Genomic DNA, 13,622 nt, shown 5'->3' with positions numbered 1-13,622 from the left:
CCAGCCATGGGATCAGTCTGTCTAGCTTCAGATCCCGTCTCCACCCCTAACCGAGCTGCGGGCAAAGTCTCACAACCCTCCGTTCCTCCGTTGTAAAGTGAGGGGAAATAATACCTCCGTCTTAGGATTGTCATGAGAATTTAGTGAGATGGCATGTTCTAGTACATAGCATAGTACCTGGCTGGCAGGGAGCCCTCCTTTGATATTGGTCATCACTACCAAGATTGGAGCCTTCATCTCAGTGGTGCCCATGCCACCAAAATATATACTAGCTTTCTCTTACTGTGTAACTATTACCACAAACGTCGCAGCTTAAACAGCCGCCATTTATTAACTCACAGTTCTGAGAGTGTGGGTATGGTGTGGCTGACCTCTCTCTGCTCCCAAAGCTGTGTTGGCCAACAGCATTCTGGAGTCTTGACTAGGGAAGAATCTATCTTCAGGTCCTTGTAGTTTTAAGACTGAGGTTCCCATTTCTTTGCTTTCTGCCAACTGGGGACTGTTCTCAGCTCCTAAAGGCCACTCATGTTTCTGGCCACATAGCCCCCTCTATCTGCAAAGCCAGCATGGGAGAACATCCCTTCCTTGGAATGCCTCTTACACTTTGTATCTACTTCTCCAGAGAGAGCCCAGTCCTTTTCAAGGGCTCACTTGATGAGGTCAAATCCACGTGGGATACTCTTTGTTAAAGTCAACCATGCCAAATAAAATAGACCAATCTTTAGACTTTCAAGGGATTTGTTTTCTCTATGGAGAATGTAACAAGATACCTCAGGTTGATTCTTGTGGGTGTTTCCAATTTGAAAAGGATCAAGAACCCCCTGTCATGAATCTTCTATCCAGAAGTCATTTCCAGTGCTTTCTGCCACATCTTCTCCTTTTGCCTCATGTTATTATTGTTGACCAGAAAAGGATGGTTGCTCATTAAACTATAGTTGTTGCTGTGTTCCCAGAGAAGTGTATGAGACTGTGCAGTTGATCTACAATGCAGCTTTGAGTTCTTTTTCAGCTGTCCCCATCTCCATTGCTTGTTTGGTTTCTAGGTGCCCTTCCTTGTTCCTTCGCTTGTGTTATGATTTTCACCCAGGCAAAGTGGAGACCAGCTCTAGGGATGGTGAGGGATACCACCAGGAGACATGCCACCTGAAAGTACAGGCCAGTGTGGCTCCACCTGTCACTCTTCAAAGTCGGGGCTATCAACAGCAAGGATGGACTTCTGCCTCAGGCCTCTCACTTCTCCACATCCACCTGGGTTGGTTTCTGGGGCAAAAGTGCTCACATTGCTGAAATTAAAATGATTGGTTGTTATTTTCGCCTCTCTTCCTCCTGCCATCTCTCCTCTGCCTTCGAGTTTATGTGTCTCAAGAGAAGGTAATTTGTGGGGCGCCTGGGTGGCTCAGTTGGTTAAGCATCTGACTTCAGCTCAGGTCATGATCTCGTGGTCCATGAGTTCAAGCCCTGCATCAGGCTGTGTGCTGACAGCTGAGAACCTGGCACCTGCTTTGGATTCTCTGTCTCTCTGCCTGCCTCTCTCTGCCTGTCTGTCTGTCTGTCTGTCTCTCTCTCTCTCTCAAAAATAAATAAACATTTAAAAATTTTTTTTAAAAAGAGAAGGTAATTTGCTTTTGCAGACAACTGCCAAACAGTAGCCTATTCCCCTTTTTGGTACGTAGCTCTCGTACACACCAGAAATCTTCTCAGAAGTCCTGAGTATACAGGTGTTGCTTTATTGGTTGGCATACAAGGAAGTGTGAGCTTATCTGTGTTTAACGTGCATTTAGCAAACCAGACTATGGTCTGTGGCATCAGTGAAGGGAATAGATGTTCAACCGGACTCATTCTGGATCAAAGCAGCCTATGCCCAGAGTAGCGGATAGATTCCATCTTTTATGGCAGCTTCAGTCAATCACCCAAGGGCTATATGGAGAAGGATTCTGAGGCCACACGTGGCATAGCACCAGAAAGTGCTGTGATCAGTTGACAATGTCTGCCAGACTCACACGAACAGGGTGTGACGATCCTTGGATTCTCTCTTCGACAACTCTTTCCTGAGTTGCGTAATGCCGTTGGCGCATACAAGATCCACAGCACTCAGGAAATTTTATGTAAATCGGGTTTTACTTGCATAATAGAAACAGAGCCCTTTAGTTTTGCCAAAGGATTGAAGAATGGCAGGAGTTAGGGGGGCGCAGGGGGTGGGCAGCTTCACGGCTACAATCCAGACACCTCGACCACAGTCATAGGATCTTATTGGTCAGAGTTCTTGTCAGTCAGTTTCTCTAGGTATAGCAACACGCAGAGAATGATGGCCATGAGTTCATAGTATATGATTTACTCATCAGAGTAACTCCAGGGCCCCACTTTTGGGATGGCAGTATTCAGCGTTTCCCAGTGTCCCACAGACCTAGGGCAAGTCTGTTAGTACGCTATATGTTCATAATGGACCTACAGCCTTGGCCGTTGGCCATAAATGCCACACCACAGAACTGTATATGTGGAGAGGATGTTTTTATTTTAACTCGAATGCTCAGAGGTTTGCCTTGTGGCAAGGAGCCTGAAGTCATATTGAGTACGGCTCATGGAGCACCTTCTGACTCTTCCATCAGGAGATGGTTGGTCTGACTGCCCCAAGTGGGAGGAAGAAAACCACAAGTTCTTACAAAAATATTTTCATTGCCATTAACTTTTAATGTCTTGAGCCTGCATTTACTGATTTACTTTGGTTTCTTCATGTCTGTCAGTGAAAGGAAGAGAGTAAGCAAGATCCGTGCAGAAACATTTCCTACTCAAAACTGCACATACATGAAGTGGTAACAGAGCTGCCCCTTCTACAAAAAAGAATCATTTTCTTCCAAATGATTTTTGACTGAGTGTTGCTTTTTAGCATTCTAACCATTTAACAAATATTTATTGAGCTCCTACAGCGTGCCAGGCACTGTTCTGGACCCTGGGGATGCAATAACAAAACCAAACCGAAGAGTATCCCTGCCTGCAAGGAGCTTACTGTTTGTTTCCTTTCGTTATTTCATAGAGTTATATGGACAGTATTAGTTGTTTATTACAGTGGTAATACCTTTTCTTAGCGGATTTTGAAAGATTGGTTTTTTCCTTAGTCCTGTTTTCAGTGGGGTTCTGATGTAGCATTTTGTTTTGTTGGAGTTGGAAGAGTAGTTTGTAATGGGAGTTCTCATTGGTTCTAGCTTCTTTTCTCTATCCCAAGGAGTAAGCTTCTAGAGAAGAATCAGCATTTTGTGTCAGTTTTTTAAATGGCTTCCTTCTACTTAGAGTGCCTATCATTCTGGATTGCATGCCGATCGCACACATGTAAGGGAAACAGCTGTTATGCTGTTTCAAAGATATAGATATAAGTTCTTTCTCCTTCATAAGGCAGGATTTCTTGACCTTGATGCTGTTAACATCTGGGGCCAGTTAATTCTTTGTTATTGGAGGCTATCCTGTTCATTGTAGAATGTTTGTCAGCAGCATTCTTGGCCTCTACCGACTGGGTACCAGTAGTACTTCTTATCCCTGAGTTGTAACAACCGAAAATGTCTGTGGACATTGCCTAATATGTCCCTTGGAGAGTAAAGGGGGTGGGGTGAGGGGAGTGAAGTCACCCCCGGCTGAGAACCACTGGTGTAAATGATGTGCTTCTGTGATTCAGGTCTTACATCTTCTAATTATAGTAGATCATTGAAATCCCTGAAAAAGGCGCCTGGAACAAGAACTGTCTTCTGTCTCACCTTTGAACTTTCTGCCATGAAAGAGTTAATATAAAGCGAGCAAGATATTTATCAATCTTATGAAGCAATAGCAACAACAAACGATGAAATTCCTCCCATAAATCATGCCTCGGACAGCGTTTGCATTTCCTATTGGAAATTTGTTAAAATTGCATCCATCTACCATAAGTTAGCGTGTTGGACACAGTACACTGTAAGTTCATCTCGAATGATTTACGTGTAAATGTGTTCCAGATTTGGTGATCTCAGCTCAAGCAGTAGGCGGCTCATTTCCAGACGTTTCCATTCTCAGGAACTGACATTGAATTCAACTGAATTCATTGAATTCAATAGGTATTTATTGAAATGTGTAATGTGAGAGGACATTAGAGCAGTCTGATGCTGCTTTCATGACCCTGTTCCCCAGAAAAGCAGTGTTCAGAACAGTGCCCCCCTCCACCCCCCACGCCCCTCCCAAGAGTCTATATCTGATGTGGCACTTCCCACTTTGGATTGCAAGATACTAAGAAAAACTGGCTCTTTCATTCTCCTCCACTACTTCAAGTCCCTTCCATTCCTGTACCAGCTTTGCCCTCCCCAGTGAACACGTGTAATTACACATGATGCCAATGTGTTTCTTATTTGAGCCTTTGGTTTCATATGGGCCACTTTTCAGAGTTGTGGCAGGGCCATCCATTGCATGTTGTACTTACCCCCATCAACTTGACAGGGTATTATAGTCCAAAGTAGGACCATTCAACCAACTTAACCTTGTATTTCTGAATCCTCCTTACTTGTCACACATGCCAATAGGTTCAGAACTGCAAGGTCAAGTGCTAGTGTAGGCCACTGAGAGAAGGGTTGGTCTTGATGCAGAGAGAAAGGGTGAAAGAGAAACATACTGGACTGGAGAAAGACCTACTACGTGTCAGGCACTGCATTATAGCTATGACAAAAATGGACAGGGCCCTGCTTTGGTGGAACCCACAGTCCACTGGGCAATGAGACAGGTGGACAGACCATGTTCCAATATGGCGCAAGAGGTGCCATGATGGGGGAAATCAGGATGCCGTGGAAGCACTTAGGAAGAGCATCACCCCAGATGTGGAGGGTGGGTACGGGGGTCAGAGAAGGCTTTGCAGAGGAAGCCGTCTCACCTGGAACATGAAGGCTCTGTTGCACATCAGGAAAGAATGTTCAAGGCCATGTTCCAAGGCCTGAAGGAGAGCAGAAGAAATGGAACCTTTAAGGAACTGAGAAGTTTGGCATGTTTAGATAGTAGGGCATGAGACAGGGAGAGTAAGAAGTAAAAAGGAAGCAAATCAAGTCGCTTCTCAGGATTCTGACTTGAGCAAGTCAGTCACTGGTGGTGTGTGTCTGAGATGAGCACAGGAGAAGTCGATTTGGAGGAGTGTGGGATAACGGCAACTTGAGTTTTTAATCTACCACTAACTCTCAAACATGGGATTGATTTTTTTTTAATATTTGAAAGATGTCAAAAGCTAATGGAAATTGGAAAAGTTAATTAGCAGCTGTAAATGATTTTGTTACTGTAGGCTATGATGACATCCTGCAAATATACTCGGACCTCTTAGTTACTGCCAATTTTCTTTTTCATTCGGCAACTATTTCCTAATTTTGATACATATCACTCTTCCTGCTTAAAATTTACCAAGTGTGTGTCTCAAGAATGGGTACCCGTGAGGGAAGAGGTATGATGAGCTGTTGTAGGAGCTGTGTTCTGGCTTTCCCAGCACTCCTCCTTGCTCTTCCTTAGATTTTTTTTTTGGGGGGGGGGGGGGCATGATATAGGTTTTCATTCTAATACTGCAAAAGCTCACTTTATAGAGTGTACACTATTCTTTTAGGTGACTAAAGAAAAGCATAAGAAGTAATATTAGATTATCTTTAGGCAGGTATGTAGTGTTACAGAATTTTAAGGGGTGTAGACCTCATTTGAGGGAGTTGCTGCCTCGTGACCATACTCTGGGTGGATCCCATCACCCAGAGCACATGGGGAACAAATGTGGTTGTCAGGGGCACCGAGATTGCTTCTAACCATGAAGTCTAGCCGCTGCTTTTCTTCTTGTCCCTTACAGGTCTGAGGCATCCAGGGATGAGCCTTATAAATGATTCCTCTTTAATCCAACCACCCAGCAACTAAGGAGCATCCAAGTTCACATGCCTCCTTTTTGTTTCCGGCAGGAATTTAGATAATGGGCTGTGTGCAATGTAAGGATAAAGAAGCAACAAAACTGACGGAGGAGAGGGATGGCAGCCTGAACCAGAGCTCCGGGTACCGCTATGGCACAGACCCCACTCCTCAGCACTACCCCAGCTTCGGCGTGACCTCCATCCCGAACTACAACAACTTCCATGCAGCCGGGGGCCAAGGACTCACTGTCTTTGGGGGTGTGAACTCTTCATCTCACACTGGGACCTTGCGTACCAGGGGAGGAACGGGTAAGAATCGAGCTGTTCTTAATTCTTTTGACAATTGAACATCTGTGTTCCCGTCAGCTCCCTTTGACTAAGGACTTAGCGTTAAGTTTTTCATCAGTGTCCACCCACCTGCTGCCAGATGAGGGGCTGGAAAACAGAAAAAAAAAAACAAAAACAAAAAACACACAAAGAACATAAGGCTTGATGGGCAAATGAAAATGCTGGCCACAGTGGTATGAGGTGACCCCCAAGTGCTGCTCTGTGCGGATCCTGCGTGGGTTAGGAGGTACAGCTTCCACTGAGGTACTCTCTGCCAACCAGTGGTCTCAGGCTTGGCTGGCTGACTCGGAATGATGAGCAGCTTTTCAAAATACTGAGTCCCTTGGGGCGCCTGGGTGGCGCAGTCGGTTAAGCGTCCGACTTCAGCCAGGTCACGATCTCGCGGTCCGTGAGTTCGAGCCCCGCGCCAGGCTCTGGGCTGATGGCTCAGAGCCTGGAGCCTGTTTCCGATTCTGTGTCTCCCTCTCTCTCTGCCCCTCCCCTGTTCATGCTCTGTCTCTCTCTGTCCCAAAAATAAATAAACGTTGGAAAAAAAAAAAATTTAAAAAAAAAAAAAATACTGAGTCCCAGCCAAGATCTTTTGAATCAGAAGCTCCAGGACTAGATCTGAGTGTGTATTTTGAGTTCTCCAGATATCAATGCACTCCTTCCTCCCAAAGCCCAGTTAGGAGCCACTTTGCATGGGTAGAACCTTCTCCCTCATCTTCCTGATCGTCAGCCTGCCTGTCACCTCCCAGCTAGTGGGAACATTTGGCAGCATTAGTTTATGGCCATTGATCTTCGTTAATTCTTTCTGACCTTCCCACCACCTTCCATATGACTGAGTTTACCAACCCTCAATTGTATCATGTATCTTGGGGCGCCAAATCTTGGGGCTCCTGGGTGGCTCAGTCAGTTGAGCGTCCAACTCTTGATTTTGACTCAGGTCATGATCCCAGGGTCGTGGGATCGAGCCCTGCATCAGGCTCTGTGCTTGAAATTCTCTGTCTCTCTGTCTCTCTGTCTCTGCCCCCTCCCCTGCTTGCGTGCTCTCTCTCTCTCTCTCAAACTAAAAAAACAACAATTTTTTTAATAAAATCTTATGTATCCTTAAGGGATCCTTTTCATTTTTTTTTTTTTAAGTTTCCTTCTCTTTCCCACCACAAGACTCTGTTTTACTGCCATGTACATTTGCTGACTTAGCTAATACTTTGTAAAATGTCTGGCATACGTTCTCAGACATATGTTTTGCAAAATATTTGTAAGTTATCTCATGCATCCTTAGCCTTCCAAATCTTCTCCCAGCATGTGAATCATGGTAACTAGATATTAGACATTATTCTAAGATTGTTCTGTTTATTGCAAAAGTTTAAGGAGATATACATCAACCATTATGCTTTTGGCTTATTTGGGAAGCGATGTCTTACATAAGGAACCACTGTGCCTTTTTACCTGGGGAGTTGGCACTACTGAGGCATTAGCAGGGATTTTTTTTTTTCCTCTGCATGCAACAAGGCAGTGTAGTTATATCCAGGGGACCTGACCCAGAGCCTTGGGCATTATAGCATTGTGTTGTAAGGGATCCAGCTTTCTTTTAAGGTAGGCTTTGCATGAGTGAATCAATGTTAGCACACTCACCCATCCTTCCTACCTTCCCGGAAGGTACCTGGAAAGAAGGGAGGAAGGAAAGAGGCATTCTATGGAAGTCTGTCTCTGAGGATGCAGGAGCAAAAAAAAAAAGGGGGGGGGGGAGGGCCAAAAATGCACCGACACACACTTCCTGTGCCTGCTGAGTTCTTTGCCAACCAGACTGAATTCTACTGACGTAGACATTGACCTTGTTCATTCATGAATGCTGGGTACGAATCCGTGTGCCTGCAGGTATCATTCATAAAGTCACTGGAGGGGATACTTGGCATTAAACATAGGAGTCTATACTATCGTCAGGGACAATATATATAAGAGACCACCTTATAAAATTTCAAAGTTCAAACATGGCACTCCCAAATGTTGGTAGATTTTTCTGCCTTGTATTATTATTTTTTTTAAGTTTATTTATTTATTTTGAGAGAGGGGAGGAGCAGAAGGAGGGAGGGACAGAATCCCAAGCAGGCTCTGCACTATCAGCCAGGAGCCCAACGTGGGGCTCTCGGGCTCGAACTCATGAACCGTGAGATCATGACCTGAGCCAAAATCAAGAGTCGGACACTCAACCTAACTGAGCCACCCAGCTTCCCACCACCCCACCCCACCACCTTGTATTATTTGGCTTTCTTACATGTGCAGGTCTGTCTCTCTACCACTGCTTTTAGTGCTTTAATGTCTGTGTGCCCTGGTGACCTCCTTTGACTCTCCCCTCCACCCTTAGAAGATAAAAGTCCCAGTGAAAATTTGCAGGCTGATGCAGGGAGAGAGAGGGAGAATGGAAGTATCCATCCTCCTGTGCCTTGTCTTCCGCACAATGGAGCTTGGGTTTGTTTTCAAATTATGTAACAAAAGGAATCTGTTAACGGAGTGTTCAGTGAGAACAGGCATGACCTACAGGCTTCCACTTCTTTGTTTTAAGCCAGTCTTCTCTTCCAACCTTTCAAAGAAATCTAAAGTTGCCAAACGAGCCCTGCTGCTGTGCATGGTCAGATCTTCTGAATACCAGTTCTCCTGCTGGGAAACCCCACTTGGGATGAGGTGGAAAGACAAGCCCCCACCTCCTTCTCTGGTTTTTGAGTGGTCCCACAGCCACATCTGTTCCCTTGGAACTACGGACACAGCAAAATGGCAGCTTGGTGAAGAATGGAATCCATGTTGTGCATTCTTTAGACCATATCAGGTACTTTGAAGTGTGTGGACAGCAAAGTAAGAGACCAAAGAGCAGAGAAATGGGATGTATTAGTTAACGATTGCCGCATATTACCACGAACTTAGCAGCTTTAAACCAATACATACTTACGGTCTCACAATTCCTGTGGGTCAGAAATCCAGGAATGACTTAACTGGGTCCTCTATTTCAGAATCTCTCACCAGCTGCGATCAAGGTGTGTTGGCTGGGCTTTAGTCATCTCACAGTCCAACTAAGAAGGATCTGCTGCCAAGCTCATGTGGTGTTGGCAGGACTCAGTTCCTCGTTGGCTGTTGGCCAGAGGCCACCCTCAGTTCTTTGTCGTGTGTGCCTCTCCGACATGGCAGCTTGCTTCATCAGAGTGTTCAAGCCAAAATGGCAGTTCAGAGAGTGGCTAGAAGACAGAAGTCACAATCTTTGGAAGCCTAATCACCTGTGGGACGTCCCATCACCTTTGCCATGTTCTCTCGGTTAGAAGCAAGTCACTAGGTTCTTCCGCACTCAAGGCAGGGGGATGACACAGGCCATGAATACCAGGAGGCGGGAATCACTGAGGATGCTATCTTAGAATTCTGCTTACTATGTGAAGGAGGTCCTAGGCCAAATGGGATGCTGGCCATTTCTTACTATTGATAGCAGACTTCTGCAAAGCAGAAAAGGCCTCTGTGGGGAGTCCACCAGATGAGAAAACCTAGGGCGGGCATGAGGAAGGGTAAGTACTATAGGTCAATGCAAAGATAGGCAAATTTGTGATAGGAGAGAGGGAGTGCCCAGAGCAATAGCAGATACCAAGAGCAAGAAGACATCCTCTGACTGGGGTGAACATTTCTGGACAGGGTCTTCTCAATCCCAGGCTGAGGAAGGAGTTTCCTATCTCATTCTCACCATGGGAAAAGAGTGATCTGTTCCTGGGCTCCTGAGAGGAGGAGAATGTGTGTCAGATAAAAGGTGTCTGTAACTGCTGCAGACCTCTGCAAATGTGAACCATACCACCACTGCTGCCCCTTCACTGTGCACGTGACATTAATATGTGTCTTTTCCCGAGGACTCATTCAGAGGCGCGTAGAGAAAGGTGCACCTTCAACTCTAGGTTTTAGTCGGATCGCGTAATGCTTCCCCTACAAAGACCAAGGCATACATTCAGCCCCGCAACTCTGGTTTCACACGTGAATTACATCACCGCATCCTGTTATCCGTACCGATTAGATGTAGGTTTTGAGAATGAGACTTCAGTGAAGATTTAATTTCTTGGAATTACTTTCCCCTTGTGTAATAATCTCTCCCCTTTTGATTTCGTGTTGTCAGGAGTGACCCTGTTTGTAGCCCTTTATGACTATGAAGCACGGACGGAAGACGACCTGAGTTTTCACAAAGGAGAAAAATTCCAAATATTGAACAGCTCGTAAGTTTGGAGAGGGAAGGGGAAATATGCGTGTCTTTCAGATTGGGAAGGAATACTTGTGTTACCAGTCTGTGCCTTTTCAGTACCCGAAATGCTAAAAGAGCACTTGCTAAATTCATTGATTTGTGGCAATGTAACTTAAGAAATGAAGGGTAGACGAACCAGGACAGTATTTTATGGCTCTGGGGTCCAAGGAGCTTTTTGGAGGATACCGTAGTAGCAGGGTTGGTGTTTGGGGTTTCAAGGTTGGCCAAGATCCAGTATCGCCCTCTACAGAGCTGCATCCTCACACGATTGGCACAAAGCGTGGCTGGCCGTTCGCATTACCCTCTCTCTGCTTGAGGGTTTTTTGGTTTTTGGGTTTTGGGTTTTTTTTGTTTTTTTTTTTTTTTTTGCATCTTACAAGTTGCGCTAGCCGAGCCCTCACTCACGGCTGGCAACAAGTCCCTTCTGTTTTCAAAACTGCTAAATGCTCCGATTGGAGAAGCCTGTGGAGGCGTCTCCCCATAGTGAAAATTTGCGAGTGACTGAAATCTTTGTGAGATGGGAAGGAGAAGCTATTTCGCCCACTTGTGAATGGCTGCAATGTGTGCATTTTAAATGTGACCAGTAAGAGCACTAGTTAAACAGACAGTGGGGAAATGTCAAGGGTAAGAGTCACTCACTTTTCAAATTCTACGTTTAATACTTCCACTAAGAAGAGTAACTATAGGTCTATGTGGCATCATATATAGGGAAACATACTTCCCTGTACTTTTTATGTTTAATGTTTATTTTGAGTGGGGGGAGGGACAGAGAGAGAGGGAGACAGAATCTGGAGCAGGCTCCAGGCTCTGAGCTTTCAGCACAGAGCCTGACACGGGGCTCGAACTCACGGACTGTGAGATCATGACCTGAGCCGAAGTCAGACGCTTAACCGACTGAGCCACCCAGGCTCCCTTTCTATGTAGTTTTTCAATATTGCCTCTATTAGGTTAAGGCAGTGTGCCTGCCAGAAAACTTCAGGCTTCGAAGAAAATGGTGGTGTGGTGGTGGGGGTGCCTGGCTGGCACAGTCAGTAGAGCGTGCGACTCGATCTTGGGGTGGTGAGTTCGAGCCCCACGTTGGGCATAGAGTTTACTTTAAAATAAATAAATAGATAGATAGATAGGAGAAGGAGAAAAAGGTAGCGTGCCGTCAGCAAGTCACTGTACCTCAAGTTTTCCTTGTGAGTGCTCCCAAGTGACTGGAGGAGATCGCCACTCCAGGGATGAGGGCCCACCAGCACGTTCTCCTGTGTCTCCAGGGCCACGTGCTCTGGACTCTGTCCCCTGAGCAAACTGTGACGGCAGAAGGATCGGCATGCCTGGCTCTTTGTCTTTCCTGAGAGTTCGAGCGAAAGGAGTGGGAGGTGGGCCAGTGCATCCATGTCCCAGAAAAGAGAAGCGGTCCTTGTAACAGGAAATTCCCTCAGGCATCAAAACCGCCCCGAACTCTCAGAATTCGCCACCCTTCAAGAAGGGCAGGAGCTGGATCCTTCCCACTGGGGGCCGGTAGCTCTTCCGGACATGAGAAGACAGGCTGTATATAGTAGCCACGGGTTGTTGGGGTTTCTTTTAATTATCATGTGTATTGTCATCATTAATGGGTGTGGGTAGGTTTTTGTTTTTTTTAAACTATTCCAATACATGCAGAAAATTCCACATGGTGGAAGTGTGTGTGGTAGTGGTCACGCAACAATGTGAATGTCCTTGGTGCTGCTCAACTTCACACTTAAAAATGGCGGAAATGGTAAATTTTGCTATGCTTGTTTTACCACAGTGTTTTAAAAGCGTATTGTTTGCTGTATTTTCGCAAACTGTATGTGCCTGTGCAGCCACCGCCCAATTCAAGAAGAACATTACCTGCCCCCTGTAAGCCCCGCCCCCCTCATAGCCACAGGAATTTTTTTTAAATAGCACACAGTTGCCATCTGTTGAAGGCCCCTGTGTGCCAGCCATGAGCAGTTGTCTGAGCTGTCTCACGGTCCTCGTTTGACACACGAGGAGCCGGGGGGCTCAAGTCCGGGAGTTGCCCAGGTGCACAGCGGAGCGAGCAGGCGGCTGAGCCAGGGGTGACATGTGGCGATGGCATCCTGAGTACAGTGTCAGGTTTGGTCGTGGAAAGGCCCAGAGACGCCGCTCAGAGGGGACCGAACGTTTCAAGATACGTGAAGGTTGGGAACACTGGCTGCGAGGTGGGGAGAAGGGAATTTGGCTTTGATCTCTTCCGATTTATAGGAGGATTCCTCATTGCTAGTTGGATTCTCACATGAAGCCTTCTTGTCAGAGTCTACTTAATGTGAATTCTGAAATACCCACCACTTCCCGTCCCCATTCTGTGTAATGTTCCCTCAGTCCCGAAGTTGGCCAGAACTGTTAACCAACCTGTAAAAGGTGAGAACTAAGGAGTGGGCAGGACCACACACAGCTCTTCCTCTGCAGGTTTTCTCCACACTGCAAGGGGATCTGTGCATCAGATACATAGGCCACTTGCACAGCCGGTCCTTGCCAAAGTCACATTCATGGTTTCTTCCTTTGTTAACCTGGATAGGATCTACAGTGGCATTCAGTTAAAATTTTGGAGAAACATTCCAAGAAAATCCAATCTATCTCAATCAGTATTTTACGATTTGCATGCATGGCCTTTAGTGTTTACGGGTTCGAGTCTCTGGCCCTGTTCTCTTAGAAGAAAGTATTACAAAGATTTTTTTTTCCCCTTTAATGTTCTTCCTTCTTGCCGGTGGAATTCCTCAACCTACATGTCATTTAAGTGCCCTTTTTCAAGGTTATGGGGGAAAAGATAAGGTTCTTATAACAAATGCAATATCTTGAAGTCAAGGGTAATAACCGGGAAGGGGAAATCATGAAGGACAAACAAAGCAGTAATACAGAACCAGATGGCTTGCGTCTCCTTCCCCCTCTGCCAGCCTCTCCCAGCCTTTGGCTGTCGTCCGCTGAGAGAGGAGGGGGATGGCACCCCGTTCTCCCTGGGGCAGCTGCCACACCTAGCGTGTGTGCCCTCCCACTCCTTCCCCTGTCAGGGGGCAGAAATAGGAGACGGCAGGAGTGGTCTTTGGGTTTTCAAGTGCATGAACGGGCGTGTGCATGTGCACAGAGCCTGCGGCGCTGCTGCCCGGCGTGGAGGCCTCGAGTGCATGAAC

At 46.1% G+C, this 13,622-nt stretch overlaps 1 protein-coding gene across 9 annotated transcripts in view; it reads left to right on the top strand.

Moving 5' to 3' along the window:
• The window catches only part of FYN (FYN proto-oncogene, Src family tyrosine kinase), a 215,232-nt gene that overhangs the window by 149,978 nt on the left and 51,632 nt on the right, over positions 1 to 13,622 (top strand). For all 9 annotated transcript variants that reach the window (XM_043592132.1, XM_043592139.1, XM_043592130.1 and 6 more), the window contains 2 exons: positions 5,928 to 6,185; positions 10,345 to 10,441. In XM_043592132.1, the coding sequence (XP_043448067.1) occupies positions 5,939 to 6,185; positions 10,345 to 10,441 (344 nt within the window). In that variant the 5' untranslated portion in view covers positions 5,928 to 5,938. The remainder of the gene's footprint in view (positions 1 to 5,927; positions 6,186 to 10,344; positions 10,442 to 13,622) is intronic.

Source organism: Prionailurus bengalensis, chromosome B2, assembly GCF_016509475.1.
Source record: "Prionailurus bengalensis isolate Pbe53 chromosome B2, Fcat_Pben_1.1_paternal_pri, whole genome shotgun sequence".
NCBI classification, from domain to species: domain Eukaryota; kingdom Metazoa; phylum Chordata; class Mammalia; order Carnivora; family Felidae; genus Prionailurus; species Prionailurus bengalensis.
The sequence above is the reverse complement of the archived record's forward strand: the minus strand, read 5'-3'. Positions and strand labels throughout refer to the sequence as shown.